At 39.4% G+C, this 22,223-nt stretch overlaps 2 protein-coding genes across 4 annotated transcripts in view; one reads left to right on the forward strand and one right to left on the reverse strand.

Moving 5' to 3' along the window:
- REC114 (REC114 meiotic recombination protein) overlaps positions 1-14,466 on the forward strand; it is a 98,284-nt gene extending 83,818 nt beyond the window's left edge. For both annotated transcript variants that reach the window (XM_065871455.1, XM_065871456.1), the window contains 3 exons: positions 2,087-2,299; positions 11,656-11,742; positions 14,203-14,466. In XM_065871455.1, coding sequence (XP_065727527.1) covers positions 2,087-2,299; positions 11,656-11,742; positions 14,203-14,367 — 465 coding nt within the window. In that variant the 3' untranslated portion in view covers positions 14,368-14,466. The remainder of the gene's footprint in view (positions 1-2,086; positions 2,300-11,655; positions 11,743-14,202) is intronic.
- NPTN (neuroplastin) overlaps positions 14,456-22,223 on the reverse strand; it is a 56,008-nt gene continuing 48,240 nt past the window's right edge. The window contains exons 6-8 of one of the 2 annotated variants that reach the window (XM_065871454.1): positions 16,945-16,954; positions 16,031-16,105; positions 14,456-15,470 (exon numbers count right to left, since the gene is read on the reverse strand). In XM_065871454.1, the coding sequence (XP_065727526.1) occupies positions 16,045-16,105; positions 16,945-16,954 (71 nt within the window). In that variant the 3' untranslated portion in view covers positions 14,456-15,470; positions 16,031-16,044. Of the gene's footprint in view, positions 15,471-16,030; positions 16,106-16,944; positions 16,967-22,223 lie in introns of both variants that reach the window. The other variant, XM_065871453.1, reaches the window with a different exon arrangement.

The following is a 22,223-nucleotide window of genomic DNA, read 5'->3' on the forward strand; positions in this document are numbered from 1 at the left end:
GAAAAACTTTCATTTCACAACAAGGAGCTCTGACTTTTAATTATGGTATAAAAATAAATCTCATCAAGATTTTCAACTTAGGAGTCATTTTTGTTAACCATGTGGCAGGTTTTCTATTATGACACTAAGGATGTGGGATGAAGATATCTCATTTTCAGATTTTTCCTGATGTACCTTGGCTTTATCTTGGGTCCACATGTATTGAAGTGGTATTTCTGGTTTCTGATGATAAGCTCAAGTTCTGTCCGAGAATTTTACAGAAGCAAACATGGAGCAAAACATCAGTTAGGCTATCAGACATAAAACCTTCCCTGTCATTTCTTGGAACTACATTTCAAAGAAACCCTTAACTGTCTGAACTCATTCTTAATGTACACTCACATATATATGTATATAGATACCTCTAGACAAGTGGTCTGAGATTTCTGCTCTTATATACTTAATAATTGTGTTTCTACATATAGCTTTCATCTAGCTATGAGGCATAATTTTTTATGTGATTATTTCTCAAAAGGTTAGATAATTACAGAATCATCATGGAAATAGCTAACTAATATAAAGGTATTTCATGTAGATGTACCCAGGTACAGGCTAAACTAGGGTGAGCTGGAAACAACTAATTAATTGTAAACAAGAAAGCTCAGTTTCACAGAAGACTAATAGAATTACCAAAAACTGAATGTAGAGTTCTCTTATCAGTTCTTTCCCCTTCCTTAAGGAAAGTTAGCTTTCAGAGACTCTTGATAATTTGGGGATTATTCATCCAAGAGAAAAATGGCTGAGGAAATGAATAGGCAATACACAAAAGAAAAAATACGAATGACTAATACACATAAGAAAAATATTCATATTTTTTCATTGTTGGAGGGGGCAGTGATAATGGATTACTTTTATACTCAGGAGAAAAAAATTAAATGTATTAAAAAATGAAGAGAACCCAACAGAGGCAGTAAAGGGGAAGGGGTGTCTATTCTTCTAGACATGAAACCTTACCACTACTTAGCCATGCCAAGTTTTCTATATCCTAAAGATGTGGCTTTGCTTGATAGCTTTATCCAAACATTTAAATAGGGTAAACTGTGAACAGGAAAATCAAGGATTTTCACTTATAGGAACTTTCAGGATTTTGTTAACTGTGGTTAGAAACATTTTCCAGTTAGCAGTGTGACTTGTGTATTTAATAAATGAAAAATGCTGTTCCTATGTTAGCATCTGAATTTCTTCACAGAAGAAATTGAACAAAGGTACACAATACACACCACCCATTTGGGGTGGCTTTTGTGTAAGCTGAGTCCTCTAAAACTAGGCAGGATATCAGACTAGAAAAAGGAAACTACTTCTATTAAAATAATGGGTTTATTGTTGTTATTGTTACAATTTAGTTCTATTTTTAAACTTACAATTAAATAAATTTGATGTAGTTGCCACTTCTAAAAATTTTAATTGCATCTCTCCCATATTTGTGGACTTGCCAGGGGATGTAACTCATACAGCAAATTAAAGGCAACATGTGATTCATTTGTCTGTGTGATTTGTACATTAAGTCTGGCCTCTTTAAGGATAAAGGGCACTACAGATTATTAATATGAGATACATTAGCTCTCAGCATTTGCTGTCCCCTTATCCCGTTTTGTTTTTCAAATTCTCTGGCTTGTTTAATGTGTATCTACCTGGTTAGCTCTTTTATATACGCAGGTTTGGAAAACTTTGTTGAGCCAGGACTATTAGCTTCACTGATTTTCCACCTGAGGAATTAGATGGTATGAAACCTTTGTTCCAAAGTAAGACAAAACATTGATCTTTTACTGCAGTCAGTATAGTGACCTTCCTGGTCTTTATGATATGGGCTTTTCCATTTTTGCTGATGTCTGCCAGTTCCTTGAGGGAAATGAGTTTAGTATGAGGAACAGCTCCCAAAAGGGAGAAGAAAACTAACGGCTTTTCTATACCCACATCAACAATGTAGGGCAACTACTCCCTTATTCATACCTCTTGCCCTTCAAACAAAGGGAAGACCTCACAGTGAATAGAAGTAAAGTGATAGGACACGGGGGTCACTGAGGATATCTTCTGACTTGTCACGCAGAACAAGAGTCGTATGTTCCGGGTGCAGTTTAGTGGAGGCTCAAAGGAGCAGGCGCTGGAACACTGCTGCAGCTGCGTGCAGAACCTGGCCCAGTACCTCACTGTCCAGGTGCCTGACGGAATCAGCCAGGAGCTCAGGCCGAGTCCTAGCCCACTGTGGACAGGTGAAAGCCAACGGAAGGGCTGTGTGCAGAGCATCCCACCACAGCATCATGTAAGTAGGCGAGGGTGTGGCTGTACGAGAAACCTGACAAGTTAATGCTCTATGGGGGCCAAAATCACAGTGGAATTTGCTGAGTCCACCAGGTTTGTAGGTTAAGGATATCTAATGTTGAGTGACTTATCTTTATTGATGTATAATTAACTTATAGTATTAGTTTCAGGTGTACAGTATAGTGATGATAGTTTTATACATTACAAAATGATCACAGTAAGTCTAGTTACCATCTGTCACCATACAAAGTTATTAAAATATTATTGACTATATTCCCTATGCTGACATTAGGTCCGTGACTCATAACTGGAAGTTTGCCTCTTAATCCCTTTCACTTAGTTTGCCCATCGCCCCCCACTCTGCAACCACATTTGTTCTCTGTATTGATGAGTCTGTTTGTTTCATTTGTTCGTTTGCCTTGTTTTTTAGATTCCACATATTTTAGTGTGTATATATACCTCATTTGTGTATATATTCCATTGTGTGTGTGTGTGTATACATATACACACACAGACCTCATCTTACCCAGTCATTTATTGATGTACACATAGGTTGCTTCTGTATCTTGGCTACTGTAAATAATGCTGCACTGAACACAGGGGTGCATATATCTTTTATTAGTGTTTTTGTTTGCTTCGGATAAATATGCAGAGTGGAATTACTAGATCATATGGTAGTTCAATTTTTAATTTTTTGAGGAACTACCATACTGTTTTGCATAGTAGCTACCAATTTACATTCCCACCACCTGTGCATGAGTTTCTTTTTCTCCACATCCTCACTGACACTTATTATTTCTTGTCTTTTTGATGACAGCCATTCTGACAGTTGTGAGGTAATATCTTGTGGTTCGATTGCATTTCCCTAATGATGAGTGACGTTGAGCATCTTTCCATGCACCTCAGGCAAGGGCAACAAAAGCAAAAATAAATAAATGGGACTGCATCCAACTAAAAAAATGCTTTGCACAGTGAAGGAAATCCTCACCAGAACAAAAGGGCAACCTATTGAATGGGAGAAGGTATTTGCAAATGATACATCCAATAAAGGGTTAATATCCAAAATTACAAGAACTCATACAACTCAGTATCAAAAAAGACCCAATCTCATTAAAAAATGGGCAGAGGACCTGAATAGATGTTTTTTTCCAAAGAAGACACAGTGATTTTTTTTTTTTTTTTTAATTTAAGGTTGAGTCTCACTGTAGCTACCTGTAATACTAGGAATTAGGTTAGCTGGGAGCCCCAGGTGTATTATGGGTGTCACTATAGAACAGTGGTTCTCAAAGCATGATCCACGGACCCTTCCCTGAGACCTTTTCCAGGGTCCACGAAGTCCACAGTATTTCTGTAATAATATTAAGATGTTATCTGCCCTTTTGCTATATGGATATTTGTGTTAATAGGACAAAAGCATTGTGAGCTTTTGTGAGCTGTCACCTTAACACAGATCAAGGCAGTGGCATCCAGCTGTACGCAGTCAGGCTTTTCACTGGTCACTGAAGTAAGAACCAACTAACAAAACCATCTGTATTCTGACACACGATGGCTTTCTCCTGGAAAGCACCTGTATGAATGCATTGGGTGCTGAACCACCTCTTTCTTCATGGAACACCGTATTACTTGAACGACGGACAAACTCTGGTTATTCAGATTTGGGTGTTTGGTGACATTTTCTCGAATGAAGTGAGCCTGTCATTTTAAGAAAACAACTGATAGTATTTATCGATAATGATGAAATAAGCTGTTCGAGTGAAAATTAGAATCCTGGAAAACTTGTATCTGCCACTTGAGCTTCACAGCTTCCTAACCCAGAAGACCTTCCTGATGGTACTACTAATGAACGTGATTTTAAAAATAAGTAAATGCAAAATGTTTCAACATTTGGGAGATCTGTATAGTCCAGCGAACCAGTATTTTTCAAGTGATGAATATATGATGCTACAAAATTATGCATGGATGAAAGACCCAAAGTGCAAAATAGGGACCTTCCCTGGTGGTGCAGTGGTTAAGAATACACCTGCCGATGCAGGGGACGTGGGTTCGATCCCAGGAAAATGCCACGTGCCACGGAGCAGCTAAGCCCGTACACCACAACTTCTGAGCCGCGCACCGCAACTACTGACCCCACGTGCTGTAATTACTGAAGCCCGCACGCTCTACGGCCTATGGGCTGCAACTACTGAGCCTGCATGCTGCGACTGCTGAAGCCCACGCACCTACAGCCTGTGCTCCACATCAAGAGAAGCCACCACAATGTGAAGCCCACGTGCTGCAATGAAGAGTAGCCCCTGCTCGCTGCAACCAGAGAAAGTCTGCACGTAGCAACAAAGACACAAGGCAGCCAAAAAGAAATTTAAAAAAAGTAAAAAGATCACAAATTTTTCAAAGTGCAAAACAGACTAATGGATTCTATTTATTTACTTTTGTACCCCTTAATCTCCCTCACCTATTTCACTCGTTCTCCTTCCCCATCTCCTCAAAAAATACCTAGAGACATATGACAATGAAAACACGACAATCCAAAACCTATGGGATGCAGCAAAACCAGTTCTAAGAGGGAAGTTTATAGCCATACAGTCCTACCTCAGGAAACAAGAAAAATCTCAAATAATCTCACCTTACACCTAAAGGAACTAGAGAAAGAAGAACAAACAAAACCCAAAGTTAGCAGAAGGAAAGAAATCATAAAGATCAGAGCAGAAATAAATGAAATAAAAACAAAACAATAGCAAAGATCAATAAAACTAAAAGCTGGTTCTTTGAGAAGATAAACAAAATTGATAAACCACTAGCCAGACTCATCAAGAAAAAGAGGGAGAGGACTCAAATCAATAAAATTAGAAATGAAAAAGGAGAAGTTACAACAGACACCACAGAAATACAAAGCATCCTAAGAGACTACTACAAGCAACTCTATGCCAACAAAATGGACAACCTGGAAGAAATGGACAAATTCTTAGAAAGGTATAACATTCCAAGACTGAACCAGGAAGAAACAAAATATGAACAGACCAATCACAAGTAATGAAATTGAAACTGTGATTAAAAATCTTCCAACAAACAAAAGCCCAGGACCAGATGGCTTCACAGGTGAATTCTATCATTTAGAAAAGAGCTGACACCCATCCTTCTCAAACTCTTCCAAAAAACTGCAGAGGAAGGAACACTCCCAAACTCATTCTATGAGGCCACCATCACCCTGATACCAAAACCAGACAAAGATACTACAAAAAAAGAAAATTACAGACCAATATCACTGATGAATAGAGATGCAAAAATCCTCAACAAAATACTAGCAAACAGAATCCAACAACACATTAAAAGGATCATACACCATGATCAAGTGGGATTTATCCCAGGGATACAAGGGTTCTTCAGTATAGGCAAATCAATCAATGTGATACACCACATTAACAAATTGAAGAATAAAAACCATATGATCATCTCAATAGATGCAGAAAAAGCTTTTGACAAAATTCAACACCCATTTATGATAAAAAAAACTCTCCAGAAAGTGGACATACAGGGAAGGTACCTCAACATAATAAAGGCCATATACAACAAACCCACAGCAAACATCATTCTCAATGGTGAAAAATAGAAAGCATTTCCTCTAAGATCAGGAACGAGACAGGGATGTCCACTCTCAGCGCTATTATTCAACATAGTTTTGGAAGTCCTAGCCACGGCAATCAGAGAAGAAAAATAAGTAAAAGAATACAAATTGGAAAAGAAGAAGTAAAACAGTCACTGTTTGCAGATGACATGATACTATACATAGAGAAGCCTAAAAATGCCACCAGAAAACTACTTGAGCTAATCAATGAATTTGGTAAAGTTGCAGGATACAAAATTAATGCACAGAAATCTCTTGCATTCCTATACACTAATGAGGAAAAATCTGAAAGAGAAATTATGGGAACACTCCCATTTACCACTGCAACAAAAAGAATAAAATACCTAGGGATAAACCTACCTAAGGAGACAAAAGACCTGTATGCAGAAAACCATAAGACACTGATGAAAGAAATTAAAGATGATACCAACAGATGCAGAGATATACCATGTTCTTGGATTGGAAGAGTCGATGTTGTGAAAATGACTATACTACCCAAAGCAATCTACAGATTCAATGCAATCCCTATCAGATTACCAATGGCATGTTTTACGGAACTAGAACAAATCATCTTAAAATTTGTATGGAAACACAAAAGACCCCGAATAGCCAAAGCAGTCTTGAAGGAAAAAAACAGAGCTGGAGGAATCAGACTCCCTGACTTCAGACTGTACTACAAAGCTACAGTAATCAAGACAATATGGTACTGGCACAAAAACAGAAACACAGATCACTGGAACAAGATAGAAAGCCCAGAGGTAAACCCACGCACCTACGGTCAACTAATCTATGACAAAGGAGGCAAAGATAAACAATGGAGAAAAGACAGTCTCTTCAATAAGTGGTGCTGAGAAAACTGGAGAGCTACAGGTAAAAGAATGAAATTAGAACATTCCCTAACACCATACACAAAAATAAACTCAAAATGGATTAGAGACCTAAATGTAAGACTGGACACTATAAAACTCTTAGAGGAAAACATAGGAAGAACATTCTTTGACATAAGTCACAGCAAGATCTTTTTTGATCCACCTCCTAGAGTAATGGAAATAAAAACAAAAATAAACAAGTGGGACCTAATGAAACTTCAAAGCTTTTGCACAGGAAAGGAAACCATGAACAAGACGAAAAGGCAACCCTCAGAATGGGAGAAAATATTTGCAAATGAATCAACGGACAAAGGATTAATCTCCAATATATATAGACAGCTCATGAAGCTCAATAGTAAAAAAAACAACCCAATCCAAAAATGGGCAGAAGACCTAAATAGACATTTGTCCAAAGAAGGTATACAGATGGCCAAGCAGCACATGAAAAGCTGCTCAACTATTAGAGAAATGCAAATCAAAACTACGATGAGGTATCACCTCACACCAGTTAGAATGAGCATCATCAGAGAATCTACAAACAATAAATGCTGGAGAGGGTGTGGAGAAAAGGGAACCCTCTTGCACTGTTGGTGGGAATGTAAATTGATACAGCCACTATGGAGAACCGTATGGAGGTTCCTTAAAAAACTAAAAATAGAGCTACCATATGATCCTCCAATTATATCTGGAGAAAAACATAGTCCTAAAGGAGCACCCCAGTGTTCATTGTAGCACTGTTTACAATAGCCAAGACATGGAAGCAACCTAAATGTCCATCTACAGGGGAATGAATAAAGAAGATGTGGTACATATATACAATGAACTATTACTCAGCCATTAAAAAGAATGAAATAATGCCATTTTGCAGCAACATGGACCAGAAATTGTCATACTGAGTGAAGTCAGAGAAGGACAAATATATGATATCACTTCTCCAATATAAAATAAAAAGTTTGAAAAACCATGACTTCAAAGTTAATGCTATTTTTTATTATCTTAAAATCAATAGTGGATACTCAGGTGATCAAAGTACCATTATGCCTTCATGTATTTTATATTATTTTGTACTTATTCATGTTTGAATAAAAATAAAACAATTAAAAAAAACCCACAATGAGATATCCTCACACCTGTCAGAATGGCTATTATCAAAAAGACAAGATGTGGAGTAAAGAGAACCACTGGGTGCACTCTTGGTGGGAATGTAAATTGGTACAACTGCTATGAAAAACAGTACAGAGATTGCTTAGACCAAAGGATTTTAGTATAACAGAATATAAAAAATTCCTTGCTGTGATTTCAGATTCTACCTTGAAAATAACCTTTAAGAAACTACCACTTGTTGAATTTTGGTGTCATATCAAGGAATATCCACAATTAACTGAAAAACCCATTTTTAAAAAAAAACTTTCCATCTATATATCTGTGTGAAGCCAGATTTTCTTCATATACTTCAACCAGAACAACGTGTGTCAGCAGATTGAGTGCAGAAGTGGATAGGAGGAGAGTCCAGCTAGATATTAAAGAGATTTGCAAAAGTCATTATATTTTTGTGTTAGGAAATATAGTTTTCATTAAAATGTTTTTAATATAACATATAATGGTTTTATAAGATTTAAATGAATTTTTAAAATTTTTGTTTTAATTTCTAACAGATAAATATCACATGTAACTCAAAACAAAAGCTGTTTGTAAGAGTGTAAAGGAGTCTTGTGATAGAAGTTTGGGAATCTTTATTACAGAATTTCTCCTCGAGGTACATATTCTAGCATTTCTTTGGCATAGTCCCACATGCTGCTAGCATAAGTTACCTCTGCTCCTGGGATGAAATTCTAGTTTCAAGCTGGGTTTTCTTATTTTCTATTTTGAGTAATGATTTTCCAAACCTGGCTTTCCATCACTTCATCCTGGAAGTTCCCCTTAAACTCACTGGGCCAAGACATTTCACCTTTACACCAACTTTCTTTTCATAGTTTATCTGGGTTCGTGAACATAGATTTACATTATCATAAAGTGTTTTTCTTTAAACAAGTACTGTATGATTTCTTCTTGACTATGTTTAATTTGCCATATCAAGTTTTTTTTTTTTTTTTTGCGGTACGCGGGCCTCTCACTGTTGTGGCCTCTCCCCTTGCGGAGCACAGGCTCCGGACGCGCAGGCTCAGTGGCCCTGGCTCACGGGCCCAGCTGCTTCGCGGCATGTGGGATCTTCCCGGACCGGGGCACGAACCCGTGTCCCCTGCATCGGCAGGCGGACTCTCAACCACTGCGCCACCAGGGAAGCCCTGCCATATCAAATTTTGATGATGTTTTAGAATTCTTCTCCTTCATTTGTTTCTGCATGACTTGTTGTGAACATGTCTTAACACTAAAGCTTTTTTTTTTTTTTTAAACAAACCCTGGATCTAGTTTAAAACATTTTTGCCTCATCAGCTGCTGCTGTATTCTTTAAGAATCCCCTCTCTACACATGGGATGGAATGGCTTATTATAAGGTACTTTCTTGCTTATGACAAAACCTTCATGTCTTTTCTTGATTCCGTATTCAAGTCTTCCTCTGATCTGTAGTTTGGTGTTCTGAGTAGATGAGATGGCACAGTGTTGTGCAAAGACCACAGGCTTTGGAATCAAAATGGATCTAGGTTTGAATCCTAGCCCTATTAGTAGCTACATGATCTCATGCAAGTCACTCATCTGTAAAATGGTGAGACTGAAATCGTCTATAAGCAGCTAGGACATCTGGCAAATACCTAAATAACATGATCCATTATCACTATTACTGCCAGTGCTGTTACCGTTTCAGATCTGCCTTCCCTTGCAAATGAACAAATGAGCATCCTAGTCAGTTATTACTGAGGGTAAGAACTCATGAGTCAATAGGGCCATGATAAGGCAGAGTGTCTGATGCTGCAGAGCAGGAGACAAGATAAAGCTACTGGGTTAATGCACCAGCATGCAGGCATTGTGAAGCACTACCTAGAACATTCTAGTCTTCCTAATGCCAAAGGCTCCTAAGGCTTGCCCTTAGCTGCTACTGTGCACATTTGCTATCATGCTCCCTTTTTCAGAATCCAATTCAAGAGGTGCAAGCTCTGGCCTATATATTTTCTTTTGTCTAAAACAGTTATTCTCTTCTTTGCAAATAGAGATAATTGCATGTCTTTCTATTTCAAGTTCTTGAGTCACTTCCTGGCTCTTATTTTTTTACTTTTCCTCAGTCTTGTAATTTTACTAATTGTGGCCTAACCAGGTATTTCTCAACCTGAGGGCTTCTAAGGCAACCCAGCGTACTCAGAGAGGGGGGCAGTTCCTAGGTGAACTCTTTCCTCTGTTAGCACAGGAAGTCCAGCAGAAAGCGGCCAGGGGCTCATTCCTGTGTGCACAGAACCTTCCATCTCTCTGCACTTGGGCAGAGGACTGTCCAATCCTTAGGGCCACCCCAGTAGCCTCAGCTGCTTCCATCGCACTTGGCTAGGTCAGTGTGGATGGCATATGAATTTTGGTTGATGTCTTTCCCAGTTGTTTGAAGAACACAGTGTGAACTGAACTGATGTGTCTCCTAGGAAAACATCAAATATCAGAGCTGGAAGAAACACTAGAGTCTGACTTTTCCAGATAAGGAAACTAAATAGAGAAATGGGGCTTGCCTAAGGATTCTAGACTCATTAAAGTCCCTTACCTTTTTGCTCATTTTTATTTTAGTATTCTTGACTAGTTTTCTTTTCTCTTTGGTCTTTCCTTCCTCTCTGTCCTGCCACCCCATTTTTGATGCTTCCAGGTATGCATTTCTGCTAATATGCACTAACTGCAACAGTCAGCTTCCATGTAGAACATTTACTTCTGGCAGTCAGAACATGCTGCTGATAGAGACACCTTCCAGGGAAGGGTCTTGGATTCTCCCTGAGTGATACCACTAGCTCACAACTGTCTGGAGATTAGCACTACAAGCACCACATATATCCAAAACATAACGAGGCCTGCAGACATGTGGCTAGGAAGGAGGAGTGATGGGGCTCTTGGAAAAGTTTGTGCTTTTAGGTAGAAGCAGCCCTCCGAGCCTCTTATGCCTCCAGGCCTCCTTCTGTACCTTATTCACTGTTTGCCTAGAAAACATCCCGTGTGTTCTGCTAGAGAACAAACCCTCCTATAGCAGGTTCCTTTGAAGCAGCTTGGACTCTAAAGCATTCCTACCCTTCATGCTTAGTGCACACACCCCTCCTGTACTCCCCTCCACTCTAAGCCTTAAGTCTTATATTTACCTCCATTCCAGCACTTCCTGACTTGCTAAGTTCTTACTGAGCTGTAGGTTCTTGAGGGCTGGACCTCTACCTTGTTCTTTGTGGCTCCCTTCCCTTTATCACCCCAGTGTCTAGTACACAGTAGGCACAAAACATTGTTGAATGAAGATATCTAGGAATTTTACTAACAGAAGAACTCATTCCCTCAGAATGTCTAAAATGAGATTTTTTTAAACTTTTATTAAAAATGTAAGATTATCTTGCAACTATAGGGTTTTTTCCCTTTTTCGCAGTGAACATGTATTACTTGAGTAATAATTTTTAGAAGGTGACAAATCATGATTATCAGAAGCTGGGCAATGTCCACTGCCCTCCAGTACCAGCACATGGTCCTGGGCTGGGCCTCTGAAGACAGAAGTACACCACGGTGTCAGACAAGAAAAAGCACTGCCAGCCTATGAGACATAAGGAACAGACATAAGGAACATAAGGGCAGGTGCCTCAGATTTAAACTCTGTCTGTACCTCTACTGTGGTAAATCAAGTAACAGCCAAGCTTAAACCAGGACAGACTACACCAACAATGATCTTACCACTTTTACTGGTATTTTCCTTCTTTTAACATGAAAGCAGTCACACCAGAACCTGGAGCAGCAACAGTGGGTACCAGCTGGCACAGGCACTCCAAGAGGAAGGACCTCAGTGGCCTGGTTAGCTCAGGTAGGGCCTATTTCCATGTTCAGTTTTCATGTCAGGAAAAACAGTGATCCTGAAGAATTTGTATCCCTCTGTTCAATCCATTGTTCTAGAACAGTAACTTAAAATGTTGCTATAGAAGATGGTAAAGACAGAGACAGGCCATCTCCACCTACCCTTGTAAGATTAAACACGATGACACATACTGAAGAACTATTCTCCTGAGGAAATAAAAGATGAAGAGTGGTCTATAGTGTTAGCCTTTAAATGTGTGAGATAAAGAATTTATTCACCACCTATCCCAGAAAGAGGAATACAGGTAAGAATTTCAATTTAATTTTGGAAACGAAATTTGGAAACTTCTAAGATCAATATGAATTCGGAGTCATATCAAGATAGTTTCTGTAGGGGCAGATATTCAGTGTGAGGATCTCAGCTAAGGATGTGTGGAGACCCGGGAGGATTCAACTCTTGTTACCACAGAACTGCTTTCGGACATGCCCTCTCCCCTTGCAGTCTGCTGTTACCACAGACTCCTGCAGAACTATTCATTCAGGCTCAGGGTTCCTGAGGCCTGGTCTGCTGGAGCTCCTGAAGGTGGTCTCTTCCTCACTGCATTCCCTGCTGTGCTTGACAGCAGGCTCTCAGCCTATGCTTTCCACAGAGTTCTGCATGGAATTCAATATTCAAGGATGAATTTCCTCTTTATCTATTAAACTGTGCTAACAGTGGTATAAGAAAGAAAATACAGGTGTTTTCTCCATCTGGCTCACCACTCACTCAACATAAATGGACAATCACAGGGCAGACGTTATAGTGCCCAGTTTGTAGCCTCATACCTGCACTGGGGTTACAGTGGCTGAGCCACAGAAAAAATTCATGAGCAAGGCAGTGTGTGATGTCGTTATTCAGGAAGTATCAGTTGCTATAAAAGGTGTACCTCAGCCCAGTTTATTTACATCATATAGAAGAACCATGTATAAAGAAGAAAAAGCACCAGGTTGGGAGCTCAGATATGTTACTTGTTTGCTCTAACCTTCTAGACAAGTTGTTCTTTGAATATAAGTTTGGTAAAACTCTTTGAAAGCAACTCAGCAATATAGATAAAATTTCACTTTATATCTTATTACCTGTAATACCATTTCATCTACACAAATATACATACAAGGATGTTTTTCAGTGTTTTTTATAGTAAAACTGGAAACGTAATTATTCACTAATAGGATACTGAGTGGTTAAAGAGTGCTATAACGATAGGCGGGATAAAAATGTAGTCATTAAAAGTGATGTCTATATCTGTTGACAAGGAAAGATATTCATAGTACATTGTGTTTTAAAAGGCTACAAAATAGCATGCATGATTTTTGTAGTAAAAACACACAACGTAAGTAAGTTTGGAAGGAGATACACTAACATGTTAACAGTGGCTCTCACTGGAGAACAGGGCTCCATTTTACTTTCATTTTCTTCTTTCTACCTTTTAGATACAGTCTGGTTTGAATTTAGAAAAGTCAATTTCTATTATAGATAGTTCCTAGAGAAATGTCAGTTGTATACATATATACCAAACCATGCCATGGAAAGGGTAGAAAACCACCTACCTAAGTAGAATTAACATCAGGAGAGAATAAGAAGGCTGAGTCAAAGGCCCAGACGTAATTGAACCACGTACAGAGCTGGAGCCATCTTCGTCATGTGGGACTGTGGATCCAGTGTCGCCTTATCTTCCAAATAGCCAAGCTCAGTCACTTTTATTTGAACTCTCCTAATATTTAAATATTGGCAGCTTAGTCAAATGGTGTTAAAATACAAGTTACCAAAGAAGGCATACAAATGGCAAATAGCATGTGAAAAACACACATTATATGACGTTCTGGAAAAGGCAAAACTATAAGGTATGGAAAACAGATCATGGTTGCCAAGGGTTGAGGGTCTGACAAGAGTAGGTAGCATGAGGGACTTCCTGGGGGTGGTGGGAATGTTCTGTCTTGATTGTGGTGATGGATACATGCCTCTACTTGTCAAGCTTCATGGATAGGACCAGAAAAAGGGAGATAATTGTGTCCTTGGGATGGTCAGTTTGTGACCTCTCTGTATTACATTCAGAACCCAGTTTCCATATGATGAACTGCTCACACCCATTCTTCCACCTATAAGGTGGGAAGGATGAACTAAGTTAGTGGCGTCCATTCATCAATAGGCTTTATCAGTCCACAAACTTATCAGCACCATACTCTTCATTGAAGCAGGATCTTAACTTTGCAAATCGTTTCATTAATATACTTGAAATACCTAAGGATACAAGTTTATCTCACTTTGTATATTTAGAAACATTATGTAAAGAACTCTGCAAAGCTAATTAACACTAATTTTTGGTGTCTATTTCCCAAATCTTTCCTTAAGGCAAAGTTTTTGTGTTCTATTATTCAGGCTGTTGCTTTCTCCTGTAATCTCTAATAAACTACTCTTCTGGAATCCCCACAGTCTCTCCTGGCATCAGAGGAGCTGCCCGTGGTCTATGAACAATCTGCATGGAACACGGAAGAGTTAGGCCCCTTTCTACGCTTGTGCCTCATGGATCAGAATTTCCCAGCATTTGTGGAAGAGGTGGAAAAGGAACTAAAAAAGCTGACAGAGCTGAGCAACTAACATTCTATACATACAGAACTGAGGAACTTCAGTGCAATGGAAAAAATGCTTCCTCCTAAGACTAGAGAAGATACTAGAATAAAGAGTATTATTCCAACACCTTTTATCAGTTTTATTTTTAAAAACAGGTGAATCCACTTTTTTATACATCATTGCACTTCAACAATTACACAAAACACAAGTACATGCATCTACCATTACGCACCGTGTGAGAACCCTGCCGGGTGTGAAAATCTACACTCAATGAAAAAATACAGTGTCAACCTCAAAGTATAACTAGTTGCATAGAATACCATGCTGTAACATTTCAAGGTCACTGAAAACAAAAGGTAAATTATAAAAGTTTGCCTTAATTGAATGTACAATCAGGTTCAACACATCAGTGCAAAAGGATTTAAGAATTTACATGATTTAACAAAAGAAAAAATAATCACTTAAAAAGCAATCATACATATATACTGCAGTTCATTACATCCATTCAGTGGACTGCTCCAGCTTCTCATCAAAGTCATAGGTTAAGCCCTTAAAATTATAGATTTCAGTTTATATTACTCATCTTTATGTACCAGAACTGAACAGTTTCCTCATCTGACAACATACAGTAAGGAATGAGTATCAGCAGCTTAAAAATGAAACAAGCATTTATTTTATTTTGGATTTCTCCCACCCCCAAAAATATAAATATATATATATATTTATATACTGTATATATCTGTAGGTTTTGCTGTACTTTACAAAAATGTGTCACTAGATGGCAGCAGTGCATTTTAGAGCTTTGCCAATTTAACAGCTGCATTAAGTAAAAAACGGTGCATGCATGATCTGATCCTCAGAGGACCTTTTTACTTCTATTTAAATATTCTACCAAAGGGGGGAAAAAAAAAGCAACATTCACAGCACATCAAGCCCAAAATAGTTTACACCTTCTACACTGAAGCATTGTTTAAAATGTACCTGGCTAGGTCACCCTTACAGGAGAGGCTAAATAAGGCATGCTTTAGACAGTCATCATGGTGCTGCTCACTTGAAAGGGAAAGAACCAAAGAGGTACAAGCAGAAAATTTAGCAGGTCATGTTGCCACCAGTTTCAGGAACCTAAGGATCTGTGAAGGAAGAAGTATTTAGAAATTAAAAGAGAATATGCACTTAAAAGAGAATATGCACTGTTACTTAAGACTACACCAAGTGCCTATAAAACAAAGCTTTGGTTCAAACAGCATGCTCAGGGATACGGTGAGGAATTCAGATCTCCACGTGCCTAACCAGAAGGTACTCCAGCCCAGCTGTCCCCGGCCACCATTCTTGCCTTGCCCTCAGAAGCAAAGTGGGACCAACTGGCCTCAGAATAATCTACCTAAGAAGGTGACAATTTCACTTTTACCTCTTTTTAAAGATGTAATTAAAGTGGTAAAGTGATGTTTTGAAACACCATACATACTCTGAAAAGCATTTATGTAAATAACTGAAAGAGCTCAGCTGAAAATCTTCCTTTCCAGCTGCTACACTGGACAGACAACTTGTTCCACCAGTATCGGCTGCTCTTGAAATCAACTAAAAGATCTTGCAACATAACACCAACTACTGAAGAATTTTTAATAAGGTCAACAGAGGCACATTCATTTGAATATAATTTTCTAAAATTTCTAAAGAAGGCCATACTTACGTTACAAGTAGTACTTAATTTGTGTTTCTCTGGCGCAAGTTTTTATCTTTGTGATTGTTGGTAGAGTTGGTTTTCCTTTGGAGGAAAAATTGCATTTACAAGAGTTAAACTCAAGGTCAGTAGCAACTTTTGAAAGTATAACACACGGAAATACAGGGAGTCTTCCACTTACTGCCATCCCTGGTATAGTAAGTTTTACTGCACAATATTAATACACAATTAATATTCCTGTGTAAAGTGCCTACATACCTTAAATTAATAGATCCTTTTGACTCCCAAGGCAGACAATATACCAGTAACTTTCCCTTTGACTTGTAAACTATAATTACTATAAAGGTGAAATAGTAGTTTTTTCTCTACTCAACACCACTGTCTCTTCTCAAATGATAAAAGATAATTATATACAGGCAGTGCTGTGCCCTCTGGCACTTAATAATTTGGGCACTGTTTGCCTGCCTCTGACTTAGTCCCCAACTCTAGGAGATTCTGCTAATCTTGGATTGATTCAAAATTTGCAATTTTGTCTCTTGGATACACGCAATTTAATGGAGCCAGGCAGTTCATCCATGCTATAGTTGAGCTTGAAATTAACTTTAACAAAACCTGAAGTCTCAGATATACTGATGATTTACCCCACATTGTCAATTTAAACATATGGGGTGTGCAAAATTTTAAACATTTTTTTTGCATGGTATTCCACTTTGTATTGCTACTAAAAAAACTGTACGGCCTGTCCTGGGAATCAAATGGCAATCAGCCAACTCTCAGTCAACTCCATGTCTTGCTAAGAAGTCTACACTGCAACACTGTTTCCACTGTCTTCCCCTACAATCTTAGCTAGCCCTTTGATTAAATGGCAAATACATAATAACCCAACCAGAAACTAGTGAATCAATGTTGAATAAACTACTTACATTGGCCCAGCTGGTTCATCGTCTACACAGGTGTTCAGTTTTTAATAATCCATTGAGAGAAGAAGAAGGGAGAAAATTGTGAGACTCTGCATAAGGATTAACAGAACAGCAAACAGCAAGTGGCAAACATGGCTATTCATAGCATTTATTCAAGGCCATTCCATCTGGAGGTGCAAAACACTCATGGAGTTATTATTTCTAGATTCAGGTTTTTAATGGCAGGTATGTTGTTTCAATGATTTTAGTTAACACTTTGAATGCTTGTCATGAAAAACTGCAACTGTAGCGGACAGATAGGCTGCAATATCATTATACTCATCTTGTCCCCAAGTTCCAGTGGTTCACTCTTAAGTAGATGAGAAGACAAACCAACATTTCAGTTGTAAAATCCTGCTGTTTGTTTTCTTGTGGTGAATGCATGTATAGTTTTGGCTCAATCCTGCAATGCAGATGGATGTGTATCTATATGTTTACACACATCCTCACTTCCCCAAAGGACACTGTTCTTGCTGTTTTGTTATCTTTAGGAGAGTCTTTAGTCTGGAGAATGAGATAGAGGAAGCCACAATGGTTCAACCTAATACTGGGTCAGACAGGCTAGGCTATGCCAGCAACAAGTGTAGGTAGACCAGAGGATGTTCTGTGACAGACCAGGGAAAGCTGAATGGTGCTGACATCCCTCTAGAAAAGACTTCAGATAAAAAAACTGGCTCACTCTTGTGCCCTGGCCAAAACCAGAACCCAAACCCAGATGAGCCGTGAGTTATCTTTTTTCTTTTTAATCGAAAAGCTTACATTATCTGAGTTTAGGTGCCTTCTTAAATTGGTATTTTCTGATTCTGATTTGTAAGTTTTTCCTTCCTGTTTCAACTAAGGGCAACTTGGTCCCCTTTAACCAGGGATATATGTGTGTGTGTGTGTGTGTGTGTGTGTGTGTGTGTGTGTGTCTGTACACACACACACAGATTTTTTTTTAAGGCCCACAAAGGTGGGGAAAAGCAAGTTAAGTGTTCTTAGTTTCTTTTTATTTTACAAACGTCAGGTAGACTAAATGATTTAGAACTGAAGGCTTCTAGAAAAACTCTCAGCAGGATTCCACAAGGGGGCTTGGTGCACATGAAGCAGTTATGGAGATTACAGTCTCAGTGTAGGCATCTGCAGGAGCACACGTCAGGAGTAATGTCTGTCAGAGGGAGACATTGCTCCACCTGTTCCTTTGAGGCAACGGAGAGGCAAAGCCACCGCCAGCACACACAGTGACTGGAGCAAAAAAAGATTTCAAAAAAAAGAAAAAAAAACAAAACAGAAACAAAACTAACCACAAACCAGTGACTTAGCCAGAACAATAGGCTAGCAACACACCAGTGTCCACAGGATTCTACTACTAACAATAGTACACTATCGAACAGTACAGAAAACAAACTTAAGACTCAGACACCCAAGACATCTGTGTGCTGTGTATACAGTGAAGATATACAAAGACGTACCAGGCACTGAGACCCACGAGCCCAGCCTAGATCCTCCCTCACCACAACACCCTAACGCTCTCAGCATCCTGGCCAAGCCAGCTCAGCTACATGCTAGGAACTAAGCACTTCTGGGACTTACAGGAAAGGACACAGGAGCAAACTTAGAATATTTTTAGTGCTCTGGCTGTGCACCCAAAAACACAGAATTCTAAAGCAAGGTAGCTGATTCAAGAATATCACCAATCTACTCCCAATTTTAAGAGAAAAAAAGGGGAGAGGGAATCGCGATAGCCAAGCTAATCTTTTCAAAGCGTGACACTTCAGCACTAACCCAAGCACTTCACACCATGAGCTTTTCTTTCTTCAGTAATTGGGATATATGTACGCCCTGGTGTCTGACTAATAATGTCATTTTCCAGCCCAACAAGGCGATAACGTGCAAAGGGCTGCATGAGGGGTTTTAGCAACAGTGGCTCTGGTGTAGCTGCCATGCCTGCAAGTGGGAGCAGTTGCTGTTCACACTTGTGCCTACGTCTCAGGAGCCCCTTCAATCTCTCTCCCCAAATCCACTTCCACATTTATAAGGAACAAAGAAAAGAGCCTCAAGGCTCCCACTTTCCTGGACTGAATCACTATCTGCAGCACCACTCTCCCTTTACAGGTCAAACAAAAACAACAACTTGACCTCTAACAAGGAAATCAGGAGAGAGGGAAAGAACAGAACTACAGATAAAGGGTAAGAAAATGAAAGTAAATGAGGATTAAACAGCAAACTGAAATCCAAATTAGTTGTGAAAGTGAATGAAGTAAACTTGAAGAAAAGTGTTAACATTATGAACTGTGCATCGTATAGACTGAAGCGGAGATTAAACAAACTCCAAAAGCATGCATATCGCTCACTTACCACCATGTTTTAAGGGTTTGATGCAATTGAGGGGGGAAAAAAAAGAAGTCATAGTAACCGACAAATATCAACATACCCCCAAACCCTCAGGGCAAAAGACAGCCGCTTAAACAATGACTGTTCTCTCCAGCTGGGTATTACTCACAGCCACTGACTAGATGAGAGGAAGAGGGCTGGGGGAGAGTGGAAACAAGATGCTTCTGGAATCCATCTTATGAGTGAAGTTCCTGGTGGACCTGTTGCACACACTGATTCATTCAGCTGAATGTTGTCTTCCCAACCGAGTGCACTTAGAGCCCTCATTCCCCTACATCACCTCAGAATCTGGAAGGGTGCTCTGCAATGCCTAGTAAATAACAGATTGCCTGATACAATACCACCTCCAAAAAGATGGCTTTAATGTCAAAGTAAGTTGACTGTCTGGTCAAAGCTCCTTTTTCACTGCCTTCATCTCACTGAGGATGAGGATTTATGGTTTCTAAACCCACTTAAATTTTGCCTGATCTCAGCAGAGCAGCATTAAACCCAAAAGAGAGTAACAATTATTTTCAATTTCCTTCCTTATTCAGTCCTATTGTATTTTCTTCCTAAGGTAGCTTGTTACTGACCCAGATGACCCCTGGTTAAGAGACAACACGTGTGTTTCACATATCATTTTTAAAAGTCACATTCCTTTTCCAACATTCCTGTCCTCTTGTAAGGCTTCATATGCTACCAATGTTTTGACCATTTAACTGATTTTGGAACATTAGACTAGCTCTTAATTCTAAAGTGTTAAAAAGAGTTTGGATACATCACAGCCACTAAAAATGGTTCCCACAAAACCTCAAGTATCTTTTATACCAGTAACTTAAAGGAAGAGTGCCTACACTTGCTTATAAAATTATCTCCCTGGGCTTCCCTGGTGGCGCAGTGGTTGGGAGGCCGCCTGCCGATGCAGGGGACACGGGTTCGTGCCCCGGTCCAGGAGGATCCCACATGCTGCGTTACGGCTGGGCCTGTGAGCCGTGGCCGCTGGGCCTGTGCGTCCGAGCCTGTGCTCCGCAACGGGAGAGGCCACAACGGTGAGAGGCCCGCGTACCGCAAAAAAAAAAAAAAAAAAAATATCTCCCTAACACGATAATGGAAAACTCTCTTTGATGCCAGCACTTCTCTTAAATCAGCTCCTACTGTTTTCAGTCGAGGTCAGTAAAATGTGCAGCAGAACTGAAGGCCCCAGCAGCTAAGCAGGTTCACTCCCGAGAGGCACACTAATCACTCTCTGGGTTCAGTCAGCAGGGAACCAACACACAAGGTGAGCTCCAAGCGTATGTCCAGCTGTAAGGTGGATGGAAGGCTAGAGGGATGCTAGTTGTATCTAGTCTTTTTAGAGAATTATCATTTAACATTTCCAGAAAATGTAGTCAGGAGGTGAGTAAACTGAAAAAACAAAGTCCTTACTTGGCTCCACAATTCACCTGTTACTAAAAACATTGAAGGTTAAAGGTGATATGCAGATAATCTACCTACAAGACAACCCACTGGGGCACCAATCCTCAAAGACACCATAACAGTGACTGAAAGGGATTTAGATGTAAGTTTCACTTACAAAATGTCCTGAGTATACTCCAGTAGACAAAAAGTCATGGGCCTTTTTTACCCCCTGGAAGCAGCTAAACCTTAACCCTAAGTATTTTCTATGTGAGAAATCTAAAGCAATATTTGCTCTTCTAGTGAAACATACTCAGGCTAAACTATATAAGTTTAAATTTGTGTTTTTATACTTTTGTATTGTTTCCCTTAGTGCTTTTCTAGTACAGCACCGAGTTACCAAAAACTCAGACTGCCCAAATATGAATACTGTTTTATATGAACTTTTTTCATATAAAAAAAGGTCCAGTGAGTCAGAAATAAATCACTGCTGTATCTTGATAATAGTGCATTCATTTGGCAGAGAAGAAGCATGTCAGGCTTATTTTTTTAAAAAATCAATTTTCACAATGGTATAAATAAGTCAACACAGAATTACGAACGGTTGTCTGACAAGTAAAAATTCATCACCTCTGAAACTCCAAATCTGTATCAGGTATAAGGTACCTCCTCATTCATTCCACAAAGGAGTGTACGCATGTATCTCTCTGTAAATTTGAAGCAGGGCATATGGGAGGAAAGCATATGAAGGGAGTCTGCTCTTGTGAATTGCACAGGAGTTGAGGGGGAACTGGCTAAAGAAGAAAAAGACACTGCATAAGGAAAACTCAGGGAGGAACAATCAAATTTTCAAAAAAATTACTTCCAGGAGAGAAGAAAAAAGGGGAGGGCAGGACTAGGAAGGAGTTTGAGAAAAAGAGGCAGAAAGACAAAGAAGAAAACTATGGGATGGAAATGCTCGAGCAAGGGCACGTGATAGAGAATGGAGCCTGGACGGTGCTGGCTGTCAGGAGGGGAACAGAGAGAAGGCAAACATTGCAGTAATTCCAGCATCCCAGATTTTTTGCCCCAATTCAATAATAACAACAAAGTAAAAGCTGCTTGCATTACAGTATTCTTCTAAGACACTAGAGCAAGAAGGTTTTACTTTGCACTTACCCTGCAGTCATCTCTTTTACATAGGATTCATTCACTGCCTATAATAAGTTATCTTAAAAGAGTATTTTCCCTCCAGGAAGCTGTTCAGATTTACTGGCCACAGGTGTCTTGTATAACAAACTCGTCCCCATTTGTGTTCAACAGCCATGGAGCTCTTTAAAAAAAAAAAAGCTGCTTTCCCTGGGCAGGTGCCTGCACTTGTCAGATAGAACCAATACTAACCATTCCTCAAATCTAACCTGACGGTCTCTTCCACATATGCTGGGATAGCAACCTGGTAAGTGAAACGGCTTCCTGCAAAGACAACAGGAACCTCTGACAGGGACAGGCTAAGCCAA

Source organism: Phocoena phocoena, chromosome 2, assembly GCF_963924675.1.
Source record: "Phocoena phocoena chromosome 2, mPhoPho1.1, whole genome shotgun sequence".
In the NCBI taxonomy this organism is placed as follows: Eukaryota; Metazoa; Chordata; class Mammalia; order Artiodactyla; family Phocoenidae; genus Phocoena; species Phocoena phocoena.